Source organism: Micromys minutus (assembly GCF_963924665.1).
Source record: "Micromys minutus genome assembly, chromosome: 15".
In the NCBI taxonomy this organism is placed as follows: Eukaryota; Metazoa; Chordata; class Mammalia; order Rodentia; family Muridae; genus Micromys; species Micromys minutus.
In genome coordinates this window covers 28,914,452-28,939,127 of record NC_137984.1, presented here as the reverse complement: position 1 = coordinate 28,939,127, position 24,676 = coordinate 28,914,452, and the positions used below count along the sequence as shown (strand labels likewise).

At 45.7% G+C, this 24,676-nt stretch overlaps 1 protein-coding gene across 1 annotated transcript in view; it reads right to left on the bottom strand.

The window, feature by feature from the left end:
- SLC7A14 (solute carrier family 7 member 14) overlaps nt 1-20,207 on the bottom strand; it is a gene marked incomplete at both ends in the record, with an annotated part of 46,710 nt that extends 26,503 nt beyond the window's left edge. The window contains 3 exons of the mRNA XM_080929200.1: nt 1,206-1,423; nt 2,884-3,120; nt 19,904-20,207. Coding sequence (XP_080785326.1) covers nt 1,206-1,423; nt 2,884-3,120; nt 19,904-20,207 — 759 coding nt within the window. The remainder of the gene's footprint in view (nt 1-1,205; nt 1,424-2,883; nt 3,121-19,903) is intronic.
- Between the last annotated feature and the right edge of the window lie 4,469 nt (nt 20,208-24,676).

Sequence of the window (24,676 nt, the reverse complement as noted above, 5' to 3'; positions counted from 1 at the left end):
TGTATCCTAAGACAGTGCAGACTCGGGATTCAACAGTGCGTCTTTGTCCTCCTTGAGAGGCTCCATGGATCGCCTACAGAAGAGCGGCATACTCGGTGTCAGCTTAAGTGACTTGCTTATTTCTCTGCCCCGAGTAGCATGACATAGCTCAGAATAAACAGAAGTTATTTTGGGTGTTCTCCAAGAGTGAGTTCTGATCCCTGGACATCTTGGAGGAAAACCAGTCTAAGCGAAGCTAACAAAAGCAAATTGAAGAGTCCTGCACTTTACCAAAGGACCAGGCCAACCTCTCTCTGGACCTCCGGATAGTCATTCACATGTGAATTGAAGGGATGGATCTGGGAACGTCTCAGATCCTTCCAACGGGAAAATTTCTAATTTATGTTCCACCGTCAAACCAAGTTTGATGATTTTTACCAATAAATGCACAAGATAATTTTTTTTCAGTTCCAATGTAGGACAAAGTGAGGAGAGACTTAGAACCACTTTTTAATATAAAGAACTTGCCACCCCTGACTTACAGATTTATCATCAGCAGGCCCTAGGGAGGTGATCTAAGGTGTCCTTTCTGTCCAGTTCACCCTCTTGCCTTACCCTGACTACACTAGCTAGACTCTGTGCCTCTTAGGACTTAGAGATGTCACTCTGAGCCTACCCTGCTGCTCTCAGACCCCAGTGGGACTGACTTCCCCGGGTTGGATGTTGGAGTCTGATTATAAATGATGTCCCCCTGAGACAAACGTAGCCTTTCCTACACATGCTGTCTTCTGGCTTTCTCTACTGATTTTTCTCTTTTGGTGCATGGCTGTCTCTCTTAGCAGAACTGAGTTGTTCTACAGTCTTCCGGTCCAGTACTTTTCTGGCTTGGGGTTCTGATTCTGCCTCACGCTGCGCTCAACAGGAAGTCACTGCATCTCTTTGGGTGCAGGTGTTTTCATCCGTTAGTCCCACTTGTGAGGATTTCCCACCCAAGATTATTGTGATGAGGCAGGGCATGCAACACTTTTCATGGAGGTAGGCAGGCTGAGAGAGCACCCCTTCAAAGCTGTCACCCTTACCTGTGTGGACTGAGATCTCAGAGAAACGGCTAGGAAATTGAGATACTTCTTCAGAGCATGCCAATTAAAAAAGCATGTTTTCTTCAAAAAGTGTCTTAAACTATTCCCGGTATAGAAGGCTCTCTCAGCCTCTCAGAGTAAACTCACCCCTGACCAGCCGTGGGGCAGGAACTGGCCTTCAGCCCAGTGTTTGCCATTGATGAAGAAGAGGCCTGCAATCATGATGAACACCCACACTGCCAGGTTCAGCACATTGAGGACGTTGTTGAAGCCCACAGAGTTCTTCACCCCCAGAGCTACAATGATGGTCACAATGACTGCAATCACCAGAGCCAGAAGGTCTGGGTACGATTCTTCCCCTTTCCCTAGAGGAGGAAGACACGGTTAATATTGTCTAAAGAGAAGGTGCTCTGTGGACTCAGTTTACCCCTTTGCATCTGGGTTGTTATACCCCTTAGAGTGGTGGTTAGTTGTCTATCTGCCTTTCTTTTTCTGTACACACAACATGTGACTGTTGGGCTCCATGAGGATGTTTGGGACACAGATAAGGTGATTTGGTGCCATAGATGGAAATCCAGGACGTGTAACGGTCACAGTGTATCCGTGGAGGCATGGCACACACATGGACAGTCAGGAGCATCTTGGGACATTTGAAGCACATAGAGAGGGCTAACATAGTCGAAAACTCTTCAGTATGTTAAGCTTAGTAATCTGTATGGTTTCCATCCCAGTCTCACACTCTTTTCTTTATTCGAGTGTTTTAAGATGTGGGTATTTGAGAGCCATATTGGTGGCTCCTCATTTGCTGCGTGAGGTTGCTGAGGGAAAATGCCTGGGGCACACACAGGTCCTGCTGATGCACAGGTCCTGGTGGCTCCAGGCCATCCATTGCCCAGGGGACTCCTGCCCTCTACAGAGAGGAAGAGGCATTGCCTCAGCAGCCAGGGAACCTGGATTCCAGCTGCAAGTTTGCTGGCAGCCCACCGAGAAACCTTGGGCACATTGTCTCATCTGCAAGAGGGAGTGAGATGAATGGCTGATTCTGGGTCATTTCAGGATTAAAATGCTATGAATTCCGAATGCAGCCATGATCTTTATGCTTGTTACTGTGGCATTGGGGTGAGCAGCAGTTTAAAGGAAAGATTTATTTTTGTTATTTGTAATTCTCTCTGTGTCTCTCCGTGTCTCTGTCTCTCCCTCCCCCCTCTATCTCTCTCTCTCTCTTCTGTGTGCCTGTTAGTAAGTCTGTGCTCATGACTTCAGGTAGAGAACATAGCCCTTGGATACCCTGAAACTGAGTTATGGGAGGCTGTGAGCCACCTAAAATGGATACTGGGAACTAAACTCAGGACCTCTGGAAAAACAGCAAGTGTTCTTAACCACTGAGCCATCTCTTCAGCCCTGATCAGCATTTTTGTTAAGTAGTTTGTAAGGTAAGTGCACTGAAGTCAAATGATTTGAAAGAAAATTGAATTTATTTTCTCTCTCTCTCTCTCTGTCTGTCTGTCTCTGTCTCTTTCTCTCTCTCTGTCTCTCTGTCTGTCTGTCTCTGTCTCTTTCTCTCTCTCTGTCTCTCTGTCTCTGTCTCTGTCTCTGTCTCTCTCTCTCTCTCTCTCTCTCTCTCTCTCTCTAACTCGAACTCCATGTTTCAAATTGACCACATAAGCAACTATCGGTATGAATCCTGTGACTATGGAAGGATGTGCCAGGCATCAGGATGAAAATCTGGTGGCAAGCGACAGCCTCCAAGCTGTGTTCTTAAAGGGGAATTGATTCCTCTGGCTCATGATTTGCATGTTAGGGGGAAGGGAGCGTGCGATCTCACCCAGGCCGTTGAGAGTTCCCACGGTGTCCACCATCCAGCGGCTGATGGTGTGGTTTGCCAGGGAGTCGAACATACTGCTCAGAGCACTGGCTCCAGCTGCAGTGCCAATCAGGTACTCCAGGATCAAGTTCCAGCCAATGAAAAATGCCACGAACTCCCCAACAGTGACGTAGCTGTAGGTGTAGGCAGATCCTGTGGTCTTGGGGACTCGAACTCCGAACTCTGCATAGCACACACCTGCAAAGGGACAAAGAAAACAGGTGGGGGGGGGGGCTTCTGGAGATTAGCTAACTTCTTGGTGCCTGACACTTTTAAGAATGTTTTTATATCTTAAAGAATATAAGATATTACGAATTTCTGCCCTATAAGTACCAATACTCAGAAATTTATGTATAGCCACGCATTACCAAATGATGGGGACATGGTCTATAAAATGTGTTATTGGGCAATTTCCTTGCTATGAGAGTACCGAGGTGTGCTTGTACAAACCTAGTTGGAATAGCTTGCTATATACCTAGGCTATAAACCAATATAATGCCATGCAGATTCATATAAGTAAATAAATATGTATTATACAGCTTATTACTCTGAGGGCCATGATGAATAAATGAAGTACAGGAGAAAATGCTAGAAGGCAGAGAGACACAGTGAATGTTACTATATGCATTGCCCGTGTGATGCGGCATGCTGACTCACTGCAAACTTTTGTTTTTATAAGTGAGAGTAAACCTTAATATACTGATAAAAAGAGTGCACCATGAACCAAAAGCCAGGAATGGAGGCATTTATTATCCTTATCCCATATTATATCCTGTACACAGCTGTATGTTTTGTGCAGTAGGCATAGCAGGATTACAGCAGTTCCATGGCTTAATCAGCAGCAACATTTCAGCTCCATAAAGGTCTTACAGGACTAAAGTCATTCGAGTGGCTATCGGTGACTAAAATATTGTTGAGTGGCCAGTGTGTATGTGACACAATCCCAAGCCATTCTTGCCTCCTAAGAAACATAGTTTGGTCGCCTGTTTCTTTGGACCTTTCGAGGGAGGAGTTCCATGGTGCAGCAATTCGACACTGGTTTCTGTTACTGGGATGGAACACTCTGACCAGAAGGAAGGCTGACCCAGGTCACATTCTATGTTGATGAGAGGCCAGGAAAGGACTCGAGGCAGGAACGTTAGGGCAGGAAACATGAAGAACACTTGCTCAGTTGGCGCTACCCACAGTGAGCTGCCGTCTTTATAACAACCATGAAATCCCTGCAGGACAGTCTGGACTGGACAATCTCTCAACCCTCTCTTCCCAGGTGACTCTCAGCTGGATAGCATTGACAATAAAAGCTAACCAGACTAGTAGTTCTGGCTGGCCTTTGACTCTATGTAGAGCAGGCTATCCTCTAATGATAATCCCATTGCCCTCCTCCTCCCAAGTGCTGGGATTATAGGTACGCATTATGCTGTCTGGCTTTTAGACCCTTTTTGACCACTGTACTTGGGAAGGCAATGGGAACAAATTCTCTTGAACTAATGAGAAGTGAACTTTGTTTAGAAAAATGCTCAGTTGCTGCACATGTCTATTATGTTCTTTAGGTGGGAAGCCCCGAGTGCAGGCTACCCCAGGCTGATCCCACTGATGACAGTGGGTAGACTGCACACTGACATCTTCCTTTTAGTTTTACACATTACAGAAGATGCTCTTCCGTTGAGAGTGATACTTAAGCTAGCTGTGGAGATGCTGCACTGTAGCTAAGGAAGAGACAAAAGTGCACAGATGAAGACATAGTTATTAATGAAGGAAATTAGCATACAGCCCCCAGTTGAACAAGGCTCAGAGAATATCATTGAAGAATGTAAGAGCCAGAATAAGGACAGGACAGGGCCATTACATCCACAAGCTCTGCACAAGACCAACCATTCCACCACCACCAGGACGGTTATGAGGCACCAACCCTAAGTGAGAGCCATTTTCACTTTATGGCTACTGGAAGAGAGGGAGAAGAAACCAGTTTTTTTTTTTTTTTTAACGGGTGTGATCTCTATTGGTTGCTGATGCTCCAGTAGATAGCCTTGAACCTATGGCTTCTGCACAAGATGGGCCTGTCAACACCATCACAGATGATGGGGGGGCTAATGAGTCCTCACACCTCCCTGGAAACTATTGGGAGTTAATGGATTCTGGAGGGGCAGAATGCTTTTCTTCAGTGGTGTAGCCACCAATAGATTGTCTATACTTCATTCAATAGTTCCCTCTCCACGCTCATATGACAATCCTAATTAAAGTCAGGGACACGAACACACACACTCATATGCACACTCACATGCACATGCACACGCACACACAGCATGGAAACAAAAGGGAACTAGATGAGAGAAAGGAAGTCAATCAATGTGGAGAAATAAAAAGAGGGGATTGGGAGATCATTATGGCATTTATATATTATATATATGACTAAAATCATCAAAAATAAGAAAGTAAGAAACAAAAACTTAATTTCTTTCTACATCCCATTAAAGAAAACTGTTAGGTGCACAAATACTCTCATAGGTGCAAGTAACCTGCAAGTAACACAGATTTCCTGACCCTGAAATGTCTGCTTAACTTGGGAAGAAGTTTAATGCAGGGCTGGTTGCATGTTGCTGAGTATTTATGAGATGCACCTTTGGTGCTTTGGAGGGCTAAGCCTGGTCTTCATGGTGGATGAGGCAGCTCTATCTGTGCTGATGGGAGCTTGAGGCACAGCTTTTTCTCATCTCAGAGGACCAGGAAGCAGAGAGCTTCGGAGGCAGCATGTTCTGCTACAACATCCAAAGGCCTGTCTGTCTCCAGTGGCCCACCACCTCTGTCCACCAGCAATGCCTTCTTTCTCAATGGTTCCACAACCTTTCAAATAGCACCACCAGATTTTAATCACAGGAACCTATAAAGAATATTCCTGATGTCAATTGCTCATCAAGGTCGTTGGGTTTGAGAGGATGTAATTGAATACAGAAATGAAGTTACATGTTCACTTGATGATAAAGCTGATGATAAAATGACCAAATTTTAATAATTAATCTTGATAGCTTTCCAATTCACTCATTTAATTTACCCAAGTCACTTGGAAAGTAACATCTCTGCCTATCTATGCTAGAGTTGAGATAAAAGGTGAACAAGAGAAATGCAATCCCCTCCTTTGGTGGACCTTTATACTCTGTTTCACAGCTCCTTAAACTGTACCATAGCCCTATACAGAATTGCATTCTATCTGTTTCTGAGATAAAACACCATGGCTAAAAACAACTTAGGAGAGAAATGGGTTTATTTCATCTTACAGGTTACAGTCTATCATTGAGAGAAATGAGGGCAGGAACTTGAAGAAGAAACCAAGTAGGAATGCTGCTTGCTGGTTCATTCATGGTTTCATATGCAGCCAATGACTATTTGCCTAGGGAATGATGCTCCCCATAGTGGACTGGGCCTTCCTACATCAATTGACTGTAAAGACAACCCTCCCCCCAATGACATGCCTTTTCCATTGACTCTAGGTTGTGTCAATGTGACAGTTAAAGATGACTAGGCAGGCTACATAATGGAATGAGAAAATTGACAAACATAAAAGTTTTCTACATGTTCAGTGATTTCAAATTAATTCTAAATCAAAGGTGCATTGGAACCAGAGTGTTTCTGGCTATGCTCACGTGTGTTGCACGGTCTGACTTCATTTTAGCCTTGGTTCTGAACACACAACATGTGCATTGTACATATAAACACATGGAAATGCCACACAAAGCCAACTATTGTGATCTCGAACACTTGGACTCAAGGCCACTATTTGCCATTGTGCTAGCTAACTTTATGTTAACTCACCACAAACTATAGTCATTTGGAAACAAGGGACCTCAGTTGAGAAAGTGACCCCACTAGATTGGCCTGTAGGAAAGACTATGGTGCATTTTTTCTGACTGATAATGAATAAGGGAGAGCTCAGTCCATTGTGGGTGGTGTCATTCCTAGGCTGCCAATCCTGGATTGTTTAAGAAATCAGGCCAAGCAAATGCTGGGAGCAAGTTGGTAAGCAGCACTCTTCCATGGCCTCTCTACCCAACCCTGTCTCCACAGTCCTGCCCTGCTTTAGTTCCTGCCCTGATTTTCTTCAATGATAGGCAGATATGAAACCACAAGCTGAAGTAAACACTTACCTCCCCAAACTGCTTATGGTCATGGTGTTTTATTACAACACCGAAAACCCTAAGACAGTTATGAACTATGATGCCACATTTACTTGTACATAAAATTTTCTCTCTTTACAGAAACAATAGTTTAATGACAGAGAAAAAAATTAAAATATCTCCCTGCTGTCATTCCTTAGCATCTAAATATCAAATTAATATAACTTTGAATTATGATGTGTTAGAATGTATGGTTTTCCAAATTGTTTCTGAGTTGATGGCCAGTTTGTAAAAAAAAAAAGTTAAATAAAACTTCACTTGAAATTAGGATAGCATTTCCAAAATTTCCTTAAACATACTGCATATTGGCATGAGACAATGTTTTTAGCACTGATTGACACTTAGAAAATCAAAATACATGCTGGGTGGTAGTGGCTCCTGCCTTTAATCCCAGAGCTTGGGAAGCAGAGACAGGTGGATCTCTGAGTTTGAGGCTAGCCTGATCAACAGAGTAAGTTCAGGACAGCCAGGGACAGCCAGGGACAGCCAGGGCTACACAGAAAAGCCTTGTCTGGAAAAGCCAAAAAAATTTAATATACTACCTCCGAAATTGTTGAAGATTATTTGTATTGTAGAGCAATAAAATATCCAACCAAGAACATCCATTCCATAGAATGATAGAATGTTTAATTTTACAAGTTGCCTCTGAGTTGGTGAACAATTTACAAAAATTTTTTAAACAAATTTTTGCTTGAAATTAGAATAGGATTTTTGAAATGGCCTTAAACGCGCGTGCGCGCGCGCGCGTGTGTGTGTGTGTGTGTGTGTGTGTGTGTGTGTGTGTGTATGTGTGTGTGTGTATTTGTAGGCCCGAGCACAACTTTCAGAAGTCAGTTCCCATCTTCCTCTATTTGGTACTGCAGGACTGAACTCAGATTGTTGGGCTCAGTAGTAAAAGCCTTTACTCAAAGAGCCATCTTGCTGGCCCATGAGTGGAAATGTTTAATGAAATATTTTTCTAGCTCTTCAGTCTGAGGCTCTGTTGGGCTGCTCTTGGGGGTTGGGATTGGCTGTCAGATGAGTTAGTGGTTCCTCTCCTCTCCATCCCGTTCTGGCTTAGTGTTAATTATCTACGAATCCTCAGCCTCGGGAAGGACCACACTGGATCACCCTAGTGTGGTGTGCTACTGAGCCCCAGGCTTGGCTTTGAAAATGTTTTCTCCAAAAACGGCATTTTGCTGAGATCGACGCCACCTGCTTTCTTGCTTTCATAAAACGTCTGTTTCTCTCCCAAGTTTTTAGTGGGCTGAGCTATCTCGCATATATGACCAGGTGGTTAGTCCTTCTGAAATGTAATTAGGTCTGAGATATGATGAGAAATTACCGGACATCTGTTTTCACTGTGACAATTGAATTCCAGATGCCCAAGTGTCTCCATCCCAGCTGTGTCCCCTGAGGAGCAGGTTCCTGGACTTTTCTAGCCTCAGGTTACATGCAGCTAATCCACATAAATTTGCCCTTATGCCTTCCTCCCGAGACGCTTAGCTAGCCCGAAAAGTTTCGGGTTTTCTTTTTAGGGTGGGATGTGTGGGCTGGACCTCCCTCCCACCTCCCCATCATCAGCTCTAACCTGAGCAACCTTGCTTGCCGGCTGCCTGTCACAGAAACCCAGGGTTTTTACAAATGTGTCTGGAAGAGAAGCAATTTGTCTGGGAGTACGTCACCCTCTCTGTGTCACAGCAGAGACTTACGATTTCTTGGCCACAGCAGGGCCCAGACGGACAGTAACGGCCTGTGTTCAGGGACAGCCAGCGCCATTGATCAGGAAAAGCCTGACACCATCAGTTACTGAACCCCACAGGACTCTAGTTAAAGTTGGGTAGGGAAAGGAGAGCCCCCCACACGCCCAAACTACAGCTCCAATATACAGACATTTAAATGAGAAGGAAATAGGCTATCCTACAGAGAGCTGACTCCTAAATGCTGTTAAGTGGGATAATTTGTTCAGTAAATGCAGGGATAGCCTACACGCTTACTCTTTTTCCTTGGAATCGCCATCTGTGAGAATATTTCCGAGATCACCAGAGGTATAGTTTCCACCTTATGATGAGTTCAAGTTTTTTTTTTTTTTTTTTTGTGGTTTGCTTGTGCTATGGTCAGTCATCATGGCATATGCGGGGCCTAGCTGGTTGTATCTAATGGCGGAATGGCTGTGTCTAATGCTGTGAGGTTTAGCTGTTCCCTGGGCCAATTATTTGACCCCAGTTGGTCCTTTCTGGGCCTCAGTTGTCCACCTGAAGAATGGCAATGGTGCCTATTGTATAGGTTGCTTTTGGTCTTGGATGGACACATATATGGTCCCTGGTATAAGGCAGGGAACCCTTCATGACTCTATAGCTTCTATTTACAGGTGAGGGGATGTTTTGGCCAGCAGCACCTCTTGGGGTGTTGGTGCAGGAGCATTTGCATCAGGGGAAGGTTAAGACACACACACAAGCGTTGCTGGCTAATGGTTTCAGGGACTCAGCACTGTCAGGACGATTGGGAATCATTCAACTGTCTGCTCAGTGCGCTTCTGAAACAGAAGCTGGACACTTTTCTTCCTGGGGTTTGTGTCTTTAATAGATACCGTTTGTTCTACTCCATGCCTTCCACAAGAAATTATCTCCCTCTTTTTGCTAATCATTTGTGAGAACGGTCTCTCTTTCTCAAGGTGACTCTGGTAATTGGGCTGCAAAGACCTTTGGCAGAAAGGACAGAGAGCGGGAACTGAGGTGGTGACAGCTTCCTATTCTCTCCCCAAGTACTTTCAACACTCCCTCTTGAGGAGCAGAGGGTTCCCTCTCTCTCCTCTCCCCCCATCTCCCTTCCCCTTTAAGACACCACATAGTGTGTCTATGTAGCTCTGGCTGTTCTGGGACTCACTATGTTGACCAGGATGACCTTGAACTCACGGCTGACCTTGTGGGTTTGCCCGCCACTGCCTCTGGGCAGTGGGTCCTCCTCTTGGACTTCAGTGCTTGTGACGAGCAGGTGAGACCACCAGCATCAGGGAGGAACCTTCTCAACAGGTGTCTAAGGAGAGCAGTGCACAGTCACGTCTCAACTTGGATCTTGTTGAGTTTCCAACTTCCTTCACATTGCGACAGCATGCAGCGAGGGGCTGCATGGGTCAGGGACCCTCCGTTTATGGGTCTTGTGGGAGAATGATGTGGGTGTGGGGGTTTGTTACAGATCTTACTTCCATCTACCACGACTGCTTCCCTTACCCAATGCTTTCTCTCTTCCCTGTCGATAAAACGACTCGTTTATGTGTGTGCCTGAATGAGTTGATGTGCACATGTGCATGAACTCATGGAGTCCAGAAGGAGGCCCCAGAGTCCCTGGAACTGGAGATACAGGCTGTGAGCCGTCTGATGCAGGTGCTGGGAACCAAACCAGGATCTTCTGCAAGAACAGGTAAGCAATGCCAGCTGCTGAGCCATCTCCCTAGGCCTACGTTCCTTTCTCTTCTCCTTGGAGCTCTAGGAAGTATAAGTACCCTTTTATTTATTGTGGTTTCGACTGCAAGCGCCGACACATGCCCATTTGTGTACTTTGAAGGATGGAGTCCTTGTGGATAGTGGCCACAGGGTTTCTGGCACAAGCGACAGACATAGGTCAGGGTTCTTCTCTTCAAAAGTCTTACCTACAGGAACTGATAGATTGTTTTTTGATTAGATAGCCTCAGCTAAATTCAACAGCAATGGCACCAAAGCCCCCAATCAGTAAGAAGTAACTTATAGAGGTCTACACTCGCTTTCCCTTTAACCTTCTTTCCTCCAACCTAGTGTTGGGGGGTTGGAAGGGATTAGGGTGGAATAAAGGTCAGAAGGTAGGTAGAGGCATAAGAACTCAATACAATAGCTTAAAAATAGTTATGGTCCCAGTAATGGGGGTGGGACTCACTGGTCAGCCAGCCTCACCTGTTTGGTGAGTTTCAGACCAGGTGGAGACCCTATCTAATGTGTGTGTGTGTGTGTGTGTGTGTGTGTGTGTGTTTGTGTGTGTGTATGTGTGTGTGAAGGCTTGAGAAATGCTACTGGAGGTTGCCCTTTGACCTCTATGTATATACACAAATGTACACTTGAACCCACACAGATACCTATACACACATTCACACATATACAGATTAAAATATAAAATTACATGCTGGGTCACTTAAAGTCAATATCTCAAGATATATGAATACAGTCAATATTTTTTCAGTGAGTGTCTTCTAAAATAGAAAGAGTAAATAGAATCTAAAGACAGATTTTCTATGTGTGCATATAAATGTAACAGGCTCCTGGACAATGTCTGTCAAACAGGAACAAAGACAGATCAAGTCGACAGTCCCAGGATGCAACAGGGAAAGTCCTTAATTGTACTAACCTTTTCTGCATTCTGTACTCCTGTTTTTTGCTAACTGTTCTTGCTAACTAAAGTGTGCCAACTCAAGATATGGTTTTTGGGCTAAAAAGCCAAGAACCATTAGCCTCGGGGCTGCATGATTTAAGCAAATTCTGCATGCGGTCACTGGTTGCTGCAACGGCTTTCTATTTGACTTTAATACTCCGTGTGTCCTCTGAAGGAGTGTGCTCTCTCTCTCTCTCTTTCTCCCTCTCTCTCTCTCTCTCTTAAATTATGGATCATGTTTATGTTTAGTTACTTTGAATGGGACCATTCCTCTAGATCTGTGGAAATGGCCAGTAGTGTGGCATATCACACAGCACCAGCAACCCATGGTACAACCACATTTTTTTTTGTACAGCACAGTCAAGCCTATGACCAGGAGGAAGGCAGACAGAGGGCCCATTCAGTTTCTTGCCACTTTCTCTTCTTCTCCATATGAATGCCATCGTTAACCCTGTGGTGTGTTTGCTTCCACCAGAACCCAGAAACCGCCATCCCCCTGCCGAAGGCAGCCTTCCGTCAGTCTTTATGGCTTGCACGTGCCCGTGTCCTGCTTGCTAGTGTGAAATCCTTCCTTCCTTCCCACCCACTGCCGTGCATCTGTTCCTTTCTCTCTGTTGCTTCCTTAATTCATCTCCACCCATGAGTAGCCATTTAACGCTCTGCCCACTGGTCTTTTTTCTTTCCTTTTGATGTTCTCACTTCCTGCATCATGCAAATGGAATTTGCTGGAAGCTCTCTGATTCCCTTGGGTGGTTGTGGCCCCTTAACTCCCATCCCTGGGCAAAAGGAGTGGGGCAGTGTTTGAAGCTGATAGACTGGCACCATCAAAGCCTCTGAGCTGCTGTGGTCAGCCGGCTAGACACAGGATACAAAGTTCAGGCCACCGAGGTGAGGGCCAGGGCTCGGCATTCACTCTTAATCATTGGCTTTCCCATGGTCATTTTGGCGGTGCCGTGCCTTGCTGATCTGTGTGCTCGCCTAACACCTTGCGTGGGACCCACTTTATTTTCCCTTAGTCTCGCAGAAGACAATTACTGAACTTGCTGATATACATGGGTTGTGAGGCCAACCTAGACCTGGTTGGCTTTGGCAGTGTTCAGAATTGCTTCACAGACAATCTCTTGCTTTTCTGCATAGATGTCAGACAGGCTTTGACTCAGAGTTTTCCTTTCTATGTTCGGTGGCAGATCTCACCAGGCTGGATGCAGAGTCAGTGTCTGTCTGCCCCTGGACTGTCCACTCTTCCACAGTCTGTGGAAGATGTAAAAGGAGCCCAAGGTTTCCAGGAGGAAACTGGGTTTTGCTATAAGGCATCCGAGAAATGTGCAAATTTCTATTGAGATGCACATATCTTCTCTGAACCAGCACCTAGCAATCTTCCTCCAAGGCTGTCAATCCAGCCTCTACAGCAGAGTGCCTTGAACTTCAAGCACCTTCCTTTTTGCTGCCAACAGGTGATAGGAGGTCAGAGGTCAGTCTGTGGGAACTGATTCTGTACTCCCAGCAGGGGTGGGACTCAGGTCACCAGGCTTGAGAACCCGTGCCTTTACATATATATGATCCATCTCAGCACTGTGAAGTTTTGCTGTTGTTCTCTCTCTCTCTCTCTCTCTCTCTCTCTCTCTCTCTCTCTCTCTCTCTCTCTCTCGGTAATCGTCACATAGCTGACACCAGGCATATCATATTAAAAGTCTTCAAGAGTTTAATTACTATGGTGACCATAAACTGGAGCCACTAATATACCTGGTAGGAGGTTGCATTGCATCTGCTGCACATTTGTCCAATAGACATAGCAGTAAGAAAGAAGGCTGACATTCATCAGGGGTCTTAGCAGGCTTCCGCCTTCAGAGACCCACATGTACTGGGCTGGCTGCTGCCTTATTAAGATCCCAGCTGTGTATTTGGAGACTATTGTGGGGAGCTGGTCAGCCCCAGCTCTGAGGGTAGGTATGCATTTGCTCACACATTGCCTTACCACTTGCTTAAAAGCATACTTCCCCCATCCTCGTATGGTTAAGAGAAACAGAAATGGGGTCACCAAGCACCAGTCCTCCGGGTTCACCCCTAGTCTATTTTTCCCTGGAGGAGCTAAATGGTTTGTTGTGCCCCCCCCCCAAAAAAAATGAAGTTAGAACTCATCAGAATCTGTATATATATAGGCAGCCATGTCTCTCTCTATTTTGACTCCTTACATCTTTCGTTGGCCATGACACAGCAGCCTGTAGTTCTGGGAGACCATATCAGAACCCCGGAAAGAATGGCTCCGGGAGCAGGTCAGCAAGGTTGGAGAGACCGACACTCAGTTAGGGCTCGTCGTGTTCCCTCGTGTCCTCTCCCTCCAGGAGTTCCATCAGGACAGGTGCACCTGAGGACAGGTGGAGGTGCTGAAACTCGTAAGGCTGAGGGGAGGCACATACTACACGGCATTGTGTAGGTGTGTCCAGCCTTTGACATTGGGTCACAATGTCGCCATGTAAAATTCATGCTTAAGGACTGTATCACTGAGTTACAAAAAAATTGCAAAACCCCCTCATGTTCGTGTCTTGTGCTGGAACACATTCATTATTACACTCAGCACACGTGGCTTATGTGCTACAGGTCAGACATGCCTGCCCAGGCCTAATGCCTGGCCATATGCTAACATGCTAAGAAAAATATAATTGGTATCTTGGGCTTTAAGTCAACATCCGTCTGTCTCTCTGTCTGTCTCTTTTGGCACATGAGTGTGCCATGGTGCCTGAACAGATGTCAGAGGACAACTTGTAGGAGTTGGCTTTCTCTTTCTACCACGTGGATCCCAAGGATAAACCTCAGGTCATCAAGCTCAGAGGTGGCAGGTGTCTACCTACTAAGCCATCCTGATGGCCTGAGATGGATTTTTAATTATCTTAAAAAAAAATCAGAGATCCGGCATCAAGTAGTCAATCCGTTTCCAGTGAGAAGGTATCTGGCTTTCAGAATTCAAAGGTGGCCTCCTGAGAAGAAAGAGCTTTGGGTCTTACTGTTTCCAGTCTCAGTTCTGCTTCTTGTACCAAAGAGCCGTGGGACTGGCAGGGGGTTCTGACTGTGGCTCTGACCGAAGCTGGCCTCCAGAGTGGGTGGGTGAGGGGACAAGGATGCTGTGTCCACACATGAGCTCAGCACACACAGGGGTTCTGTGTGGTCCTCCATGCTGGTTTTTAATCTTGACCCTCACTTTCTGCTATCAAATGGACCATTCTCATGTTATCTCAAAACACTCGTCCATGACATGTCTTTTCATGGGCAGAAGGAGTGTGTCCTCCTCTTGCTCGTGGTCCTTTACCCATCCAAACCCTCTGCATTTAAGCTTCATTTTGACTTTCACTGTCAGAGTTCGGGACTCTGTAGTCTCTCATATGTCTAACCATTATAGCACATCTGATTCTCTACCCTCATTGTGTCTCCACAGTGTGACTAAAACATGTATCTGCTTGTGTCATTGAACTTTTCCACACCTGCAGAGTGACATCTAACCTCAACTTGGCAAGTGTTAGGGATTGACCGCCCGAGCTGTCTCCCCAGTCCCACGAGTTCAGTTTTAATTATACTAAAAAGGAAACTATACATAAACCTAGAGGAAAACCCGCCACGACAGATGCTCTTCCCCTTCTTGGACTCATGAGTGTCTCTTGGGACTTTGAGTGGCCAGACGTTGTGAGCACATTAACTCGGCTTTGTTTCATCTGCATCCAAGTAAATTAGAGAAAATGCACAAGCCACCCTGCGTTCACTCACTCTTCACAGAGATGTAGGTAAGAACCAGGTGAAAAAAAAACCTCATGCTTTTTATCAAAACATCCTATTAAAGGGGCTTGGCAGGCTTGGCAGGACACAGGGCTTGTGGAGCTATCAAAGAGCAGATAAGGCCGCTGGACAAAAAAGGAGAGGTTGGGCACAAGCTGTTTCCTCTGATAAATGGTCCACCACCTGGGATAGGCCAGAGGGAAGCAACCACGTCAGAGTGGAGCTGGGAAAAGATCTGGGGAAGTTAGTGGACCTGTGGGTCTTGTTCAGTTGGAGAGAAAGTATCTTCAGAGTCTCGTCTGTTTCATGTTTCACAAAGGGTTGTGCAGCATGGAAAATGGAGCTACATGGCCAAAATGTTTCCCTAGAGGAGAGTCTGCCTGCTGTATGAGAGACTCCTGTTAGCAAGCTTCTGTTCCATATGGGCCATAGATGTGGCAGGTAAGTCCTGCCTCCTATTGCACAGCGGTTCCCAGTCTAGCTGTGTGTTAGATGCTCTTAGGGGATCTTAAGGAAGTACCAGCCCCAGGGCACCCCACCCAGTCCCAGCTGAATTAGAATTTCAGGACATATAGTTTGGACATCAGTATTTTAAAATATAAAAAGACAGAAATTAAAGGAAGAGCCACAAACTAGGAGAAAACATTTACAAAGCTTTATATGTAAAGTCAGGTGTGACTGTGGTTTTAATCCGAATACTTTGGGAATGCAAAGGCAGGTACCGCTCTGTGAGTTCAAGGCCAGCCTAGTTGCATCATGAGTTCCAGACCTGTCAAGGCCTATATAAGACTCTGTTTCAATGAAACAAAATTGCACATTTAATGAAATATTTGCATCTAGAATATGCAGAAAAAGAATTTAGACATGGCTTCATGTAGCCTACACTGGCCTTGACCAAGAAGTGCTACAGTCAAACAGTGCTGTGCCCATGACACCCCAAAACTGTAAACTAACCAACCATTTCTTTTTCTTTATACATTAGCTAGATTCTGGCATTTAGTTAAAACAATGAAAATAGAATAATAGAAACACTATGTGTGACAGCAGGAACAGCTTATTCAGTGCTGTGTGCTAGGCTTTGTACCAGTACTCGGTAGAGAGCTCATTTAGATCTCACATCAACAGATAAGATATTTTTATTTTCACAATAGGGAAACTAAGGCGTAGAGAAGTTACAGTGCTTGCTTCAAGTCTCCCAGATACTTAATAGTTTAACCAGGTTCCACGACTAAACTCAGCCTTACTGGTTCTATAACCTCGGATTTCACACGTCTCTCTCTCTCTGACGTCACTTCCTGCCTTTACCCGAACTCTGTATTTTTATTCCAGTATTTCCCTGACTTCACTGAAATCTGCAGTTTCCACTGATCTCACCACTTTTCCGTATTTACTTATCATCACTAATGTCCGTTAGCATACAAAACAGTGGGCGTGGCTGTGAATTTTTGTAACCAGTGAACCCCTGGCATTTCTGCGCATGCGCAATTTGCTTTCCCTGAATCAGCGCACTTCATCTCCTTCTTCCGCTTTGCTTGGGATAAGCTGAATTCTGTTATTCCAACATCCTCTGTACTCCTTCTTATCACCCATCAGTAACTATTACTGGAGATAAACACATAAAGTAGAGACTGGGCTTCCTGGTGCTGAGTAGACTTTTAATTACAGCCAAGAGAGGAGGAGAGACAAATTTTAACAAGGGCAGGGATGGAAAGGAACTGGACTGTCGTGGTACGGAGAAGCAGGGAAAGGTTGGTTAAACTCTAAGTGACCTGGGGATGAGACGGGGAGGGGAATGAGATAGGAAGGAGGGGACATTTGTGCCCCAAATGCACAGCAGTGCCTGACCTGACTGGAGAGACCCACTGTAAGTCTCATAATATCGGCACAAGCTATTTTGGTTTTGGCTCTGGCTGAGGCTCTGAAGGATTGTGGCTGGTCTCAGCAGAAGGATGAGTCAGTCATTGAGCGAGGAGAGATGCTATGGATGGGACCATCTGGAGAGATGAGGAGAGAGACAGGCGTTTTTCTTCTGGAGCCTGGTGCAGCGGTGAGGACAAGCTGCTGAATGGCAGCTGTGACGGAGCCGAGCCAGGACTAGGCTGGGGAATGTTTAACAACTAACCCTGTGGCAAACAGCAGCAGAAGCTCAAGTCCCACCACATCTGACTTCAGGTGTACAATTTGATGTCACTGGTTGTAATGTTGGAAGAAGATGTAGCCTACCAGGGCTGCAGACACTGGTGCAGACTGGCTCCACCACAATACCAGCTGGGTGAATTCTGTGCTCCCCATCTCAGCAATGAAGGAGTAGATATTCTATAGTTCCGTGATCACTGAGGCCAGGATGCAACGGCTTTCATGTGAAGAATGATTTGTATGTGCAGTCACCTGAGTCCCGGGGACTGTAACCAACTAGAACGGGGTCTGGGGAAAACTGTAGTGCTCGTTAACTGGAAGGCTGTTCTATGTCCCCGTGTCACCCGGGAAGAGTCTTAATGAGAGGTTGGGTGAGTTTGTGGGTGTGTCCATGGGGATCATCTTCATTAAGTTATTTGATGTGGAAAGACCCAGCCCACTGTGGGTGTACAGCATCTCCTTGGTGGAGGCTCCTGAGCTGTTGAACATTAGAGAAGACTAACATGGCAGAGCGCTACCAAGCAGGCAAGTGGATCCCAATGCTTCATTTCTTCCTGCTCCTGCCTGTGGCCAGCTGTTGCAGGCATCTGTCATTGTGACTTAACCCACAGGACTGAGAACTGAGATAAACCTGCTTCTACCTTGGGTTGCTTCTGGTTAAGGTATTCTATTACATCATACAGCAGGATATCCCCCTAGCAAGGTGCTGTTCTCTTCTGCCATCTCTAGTCAGCTCTACCGTGATAATTATTTCAGAACTCTTGAGTCTGTGGCGAGTAATGACTGTCAATAAAACCTGGGAAGAATTGCAGTCACCGTACTAGTTTCAAGTAGCCAGGTAAGTCATTCACCTGAGAAGTTCATTTCAGTTTAAAGGAACAGAAGTCCTTTAGTCTGCATGAACCCAGTTTATTATTTTCATGCAGAAGAAAGAATGATTCCAGGACAGGGGAATATGAAGAGCTCATGGTGAGATTGGTCCCAGTGGAGCTTTTCTTACTAAGTGAAAAGTGTCAGATAAGAGCCAGTATACTTGTGAGTTTGTAGTTTATCTTGCTCCTTTATGGGTGGAGGCTAAATATTAATATCTAATAGGGAAGGATGGTACTATAGGGCTTTTCTTGTGATGCTGGGCACAAGTCACAGAAGGAACCATCCTTTTCCTTCCCTCCTTCTTCTCCCTCCCTCCCCTCCCTTCCTTCCTTGCTTTCCTTCCTTCCTTCCTTCCTTCCTTCCTTTCTTTCTTTCTTTCTTCCTCTTCTTTCTTTTGTCCTTTCTTTCTCTCTCCCTTCCCCCTCTTCCTTCCTTCCTTCATTTCTTCCTTCCTTCCTTTTGTTCTTTCTTTCTGTCTCCCTCCCTCCCTTCCTTCTCTCTCTTCCTCCCTCCCTTCCTCTCTCTCTTCCTCCCTCCCTCTTTCTCTTTCTTTCTTTCTTTCCTTCCTTCTTTCTATCTCTTTCTTTCTTCCCTTCCTTCTTCCCTTCTTTCTTTTCTTATTTTCTTTCTTTCTTTCTTTCTTTCTTTCTTTCTTTCTTTCTTTCTTTCTTTCTTTCTTTCTTTCTTTCTTTCTTTCTTTCTTTCTTTCTTTCTTTCTTTCTTGTTGTCTGTTGGCCTAACTCTGGGAAGATACTAAAAAGAAGGAAAGGAAGAAAGACAACTGGAGAGTCTTCCCACAAATCACAAATCACCAACATGTAGGTCCCAGGATTCTGCTTTTGAAAGAGTTGTTTGATCCTGGGTCGGGGAGAGTAGTGGCTTTTGGGCTCCTGTAGGTGACAGGTTCACTGAGTCTGTGGAGGCAGGCCCTGTGTTATCACTATAACGTCACTAAATTTCCAATCTTGGCTTCCTTCCCCTCGATTCCCATTGCCAGCTTGAGGCTCATCAAACCCCAGTCCCATCAGAGCAGTTGACTTGCTTGTCTTGATACTCTGCACAGCCTTTACTATTATTCTACACTAGCCGTGTGTTATGTCTCTCCCCCAGGAGACCCAACCCGTCTTCCAAGGGAAGGGAACATTAAAACGGAAACAGAGGCACTAGAACAGGATGGAGTGAGAAGCTGGGAGATCAGAAAAGTGGGCACCAGAATAGTTGCTTGTACTGAAAAAACAAAAAAACAAAAACAAACAAACAAACAAACAAACAAACAAACAAAAAAACCCCACAGAAAATGGAACCTTTACAATCAGGCCAAAACCTAGTCTCCGCTCTACCTAGCACTGGAGACCAAAAAAGCAGACGAGCCGTCCCACTGCCCCCAGGTCTAGCTCATTACTAACTATTCTAAAAGGGGCTAGGGAGATGGCTTAGAGGTTTGCCAATCATACTGTCAGCATGGGTTCCCCAGACCCACGGTGTCAGGACAGAACTGACCCACATAGATTGTCCTTTCGCCTCCACACACGGACTGTGGCATACGCCCCCACAACACTTAAAATAAATAAAAGTAGTAATAAATACTCTGTAAGAGTGGGGTGAGCGGCAACCAGGGCGCGGAATAACCTCGCTGTGGGACCCCTTCCCTGGACGCGTACCTGATAATATTGACGCAACAGCAGCGATGATGAACGAAACGATGACCCCAGGTCCTGCCATCTCCTTGGCCACCAGGCCGGACACCACATACATGCCGGTGCCCACACAGCTGCCGACTCCAAGAGAGATAAGGTCTACAGTGGTGAGCACCTGGGCTAGCTTGGTACCATGCGCTGAGGTGGCCCCAGTGCCCTCCAGCATGGACTCCACCGGCTTGGTGCGCAGGATCCGAGAGTGCACTGCGTACCAGGCAGCCCCCCACTGTACCCGCCGGGGGTCCATTGAGGCCAGAAAGCCACTCATCTTTAATAGTAGGGTTGCAGTGAAGGTTTGCGGTTAGAAAAGGACTATGGGATCCTTAGCGGATGATCCTGGAACTCATAGAGCAGTTCTTCTAAGAAAGGCCCAGTGGGAGCCACAGCAGTCTTGTCTCGCGCATGAACGTCTGCAGGAGAAACAAGAGGAAGAAGATAAGAACTGTGGGAACAAACCGTGACTTGGAGAGAGACACTTGACATTGAACCGGAAAGAGACTGTCCTTTGTGTTTATAACATGTGTTCTCCCTTCTGAGTCCCCTTCCAGTCCCTATGTGACCCCCGGAAGCTTGTCCCGTGTCTCACAATCATCTCAGAGCCTGGCTTATTCTACTACTGGGTGCTGGCCATTTTCTTTCTTGGTAATCAGTCTCAGCAGGTCAGGGGTGTATAGGAAGGGCTTCTGAGGAGACTGGTGTGTCTCCATCTGTAAATTTCAACTGCTCAAAGAATTTGATTTTCTCCAGGAATCTCTTGCTGGGAGAAGGACAAGTTTGGAACTCTGGTGTCTGCTCTAGGGAGAGTGTGTCTACCAGAAAGATATTTCACACAGTTCTCAGGACGTGTCTGACCACCTCGCAGGAGAGACTGAGGGCCAGATGACGTTGGGACCACACATTGATGAGGCTTCTTAGCTATACATATCTTTAAAATAGGCCTTTGGCTTAGCTATAAATATCTTTAAATAGCCCTCTGTCTAAACCCAAATCTCATGTGAGGACCCTGAAGATGGGCTCGGAAGAAGGACTCACTCAACCCTTTTGTTTTTCGTCTTGGCATTGCCATACTGAATAACTCTGCTTCTCTGGCATAGCCATTAGTTTGTCTCTATGCTTGTCCATTGTGTTCCTGAGTTTTCTGTTGCTGTGATACGATATCCTGACAAAAGCAACCCAAGAATGAGAGGGTTATCTTTGGCTTTTGGTTCCAGAGGGCAGAGTCCATCACGGTGGGAGGTCTGGCATCAGGCAGGAGAAGCATGGCAGAAGGAACAGGAAACTGGTTGAACATGCTTTCACTCACAGACAGGAAGCTGATGGAATCACCTGAGAGGAAGCACAGCCAGGCTCTAACATCTCAGAGCCTATTGATGGACTTCCTCCAACAAGGCTCCACCCCCTACAAGTTCTATAACTGTCCCACATAGTACTGCCAGCTGGGAATCAAATGCTCAAATACATGAGCCTAGGAGGGACATTTCTCATCCAAGCCACCATACCTATGGATGAATCCAGTTCATTAGGGCTGCCAGGACCTAGGCTCTGAGTCTACAACTTCAGTAACAAAGTAATTTGCTTGGTGTTAATGTAGGTCAGAGCATGACTGTAAGGAGTTGAGGACCATAATTGGGTCAAAGGAAACATTCAGTTGCCTCAACTCCTGCCTACTTCTTACTTGGCTCTGGAAAGATTTGATTAATATTCTCATTTGTAAAACAAACAAACAAACAAACCAAAAAAAAAAAAAAAAAACTAACTCAAAGAACGTAAAATTAGATCTAAGCTTTTTAAGAGCGGCCATAGGCATGCCACTCATAAGCTGTTTTGACTTTGGCTTTCAAACAAATCAGAAAAGGTTTTCTGTGCTTTGGAGGATTGTGTGGTGAGGAATTCTGCTGACATTCAAGGCCAGGGTGGGGGATATGGCTAACAGTGGAAATACACAGGGTGGTGTCATACATCTCTGGAAGACGTCACATGGTGTTTTTGAATACAAGCACCTTAGCAATGGTGATCTGAGCCTTAGTAGTGAACTTAAAAGTCTGCTTGATGCGTCAGCACACGAGATATTTTGGATGGCCTTAAAGTATAAGGGTGCTGAAGCTTCCGGGAAAGCAACTCCAGAATAGGTTAAATGAGGGTTGTAATTTGATACATTTGGAGCTTAAGAGGATTGCTCACCCTCTGAGAAGACTGAGGTTCCCCCAGCAGTGTTGCTCGTGGGGTCAGGACAGTCACATGAAGCTCCTTCTAAGAGTTGTCGGTTGAGAATGAACATCTTCAGTGACTGTTCACTCAACATGTTGGTTATCTGTGTTGGCCATCTTGACACAAATTGGGTCTTCTGGGAAGAGACCACCTTAATGGAGAACATGCCTCCATTAGATTGGCCTGGAGGCAAGTCTGTGGGCATCTTCTTCATTGCTGTTTGCTATGGGAGAGCACTGATGTAGGAGAGCCCCGCCCACTCTGTATTTCTTGGGAATTCAGAACTTTATAAAATTCTAGAAAGGCATTTTGAAGTATGTTTGAGTCCAAGCCCTTCACTGGTAAGCCTCGGCTGTTTATGAAAGGTTCCTGCTGACGTAACCCACAACTGCTATTAGTTTTGAATCTGGGTGTTGCTAGGTAGTGTGGCTGGTGTGGGAGTTGGAAGTTCTCCTGCATCCTTGTCCTGAGTGCTGTGATTGCAGCTGTGTGTCACAACACCCAGATTACTGATATTAATTAATACTACTTAGCACTTAACTTTGTGCAGATCTCTTCCCAAAGGCTTTGCAAACACTGGCTAATTAGGGGAATCAGATAAAATGCACTCGATTACTTCACAGGATTTGGGTGACAACCCTTCCGGTTTAATTTACTCCCGGAGCCTAGTGTCTGTACCATGCTCCCGCTCTATCAGGCCCAAGTTCTGAATACAAGCCAGCATTCCTCAGGAACTTGTGAAGCCAGTTCCCCTCATCCAAAGGAGCCATGTCCTTAGAATTGGTAGGAGAGACAAATGTCCATCTGTGGTGCCTTTAGCACATCAAAGCGCATGCGTTCCTCAGGGTTCCTCAGCCTTACAAGCACCCATTGCAGAGCCTGTGTTTGCATCCTTGGTCTTCTCTAAATATTCCAGCTCATGGGCTCCGCCCCGCCTCCTTCTCTTTATAACCCTGCTGTTTTGGCTGGGCTCTATTCTGCTTGCCACTCCTGATGCTTTTTTTTTTTTTTGTCCTCTCCTCCCACCCCCATGACCATGCACAGCCTGTTGACCATGTTTAATTAATGCCCTGCTCTCCCTGCCCCGGACCCTTCCAGATGCCTCTGGTTGGCCTCTCCCTCATACAACAGAAATCTTCTTCTTAATGACACTTTTGAGTTTATATGCTACTCGCCTTTAAAGAACAACATAAATCCCATTTGTCTCCAAGTTAAGGACTAGGCCTGATTTCAAAAAAGGCTGTAAGGTACGTAAGGCTTTAGGAACAGACGATAAGTTCCAGAATCCAGGTCATAAGACACCGACTCTAGGAACAGACCATAAAATACAGAACAAGACTATAAACCCCTCCCAAAGAACAGACTGAGGGATAACCACAAAAATGGGGAAATATCTATTCTCAGAATGGGCCACTGCACATTATTTCATCATATGGTTGAACATTCATGACATAGGAAGGCAGGCCACTGACCACCTGTGACCCCCTAACATCCACTGGTGAAATTTTAGATTACCTAATCCTTTTAGAGAGTTCCGGGGTTCCCTATAAGAAGGCCTGTTATGCCTTTGTCTAGGGTCGCCATGTGAAGGTTGTTTTTGTATATAATCTGAGTCGGTGGCTGTGCTCCTGGTCAGTGGCGTGCTTCTGTGGCAGCCTTAGCAGACCAATAGAATGAAAACAGGGTGACCACACCAGTTGACATGCCAATGTGGATGTGGGAAATTTCACAAGGCCCCACCCTTAGAGAAAGATCTGCAGACAAGCAATGGCTGCTGGGAGAGAAAAGAATCAGTGTTCTCCAGAGGCAACCCCCTAGATGCTCGCCTAAATATACACATATAAGCAACACTAAATGGACTCAGTAGGTCATGTGTGTGTGTGTGTGTGTGTGTGTGTGTGTGTGTGTGTATTTATATGTATATATGTGCATATATATTATGTAAATGTAGTACTCCTGTGTGAAATTATCAAAAATAAAGAATAACTTAAACTAAGTTAAGAGGTTGGAAGTCCTCTGGAGACACGGCATTGGCTCTTGATTAAGTGGAGGGTCTGGTTACGCCCGGCATCATGGATGGACATCCTGGGCAGTGTGAAGAGGAAGATCTGGGTGCTGTGCATGAGTTAGATGAGTCACAACAACAACTTAACTGTAGCTGCAAATGTGCAGAGGGAACAATGGAGGGTAAGGAAGGCACAAGCCCCTGTCCAAGGTCACCACCTTCTTCAAGGGTGGGGCCAGAGCTTGGCATTTCCTCTTGCAGGGCCAGGGCCTGGGTACTGACTTAACCTGGTGAAAATGCACCGGGTCAGTCTGGTGAAAGATCTGTGGTATGAGACTGTCTCTAAAGGCAGTGCGAGGCCACTGGAGGACCTCATTCAGTGAGCACCATGAGATTGTAGCTTCTCTACCCTGCTACTGCAGCTGCTGCGCAAAGTTTACCATGGAAGGACGGCCATTAATAAGAGACCCAGAGGTGGAACGCATCCCTTTTGGGGAATTTTCACAAGCACAGTTCAGGGAGGA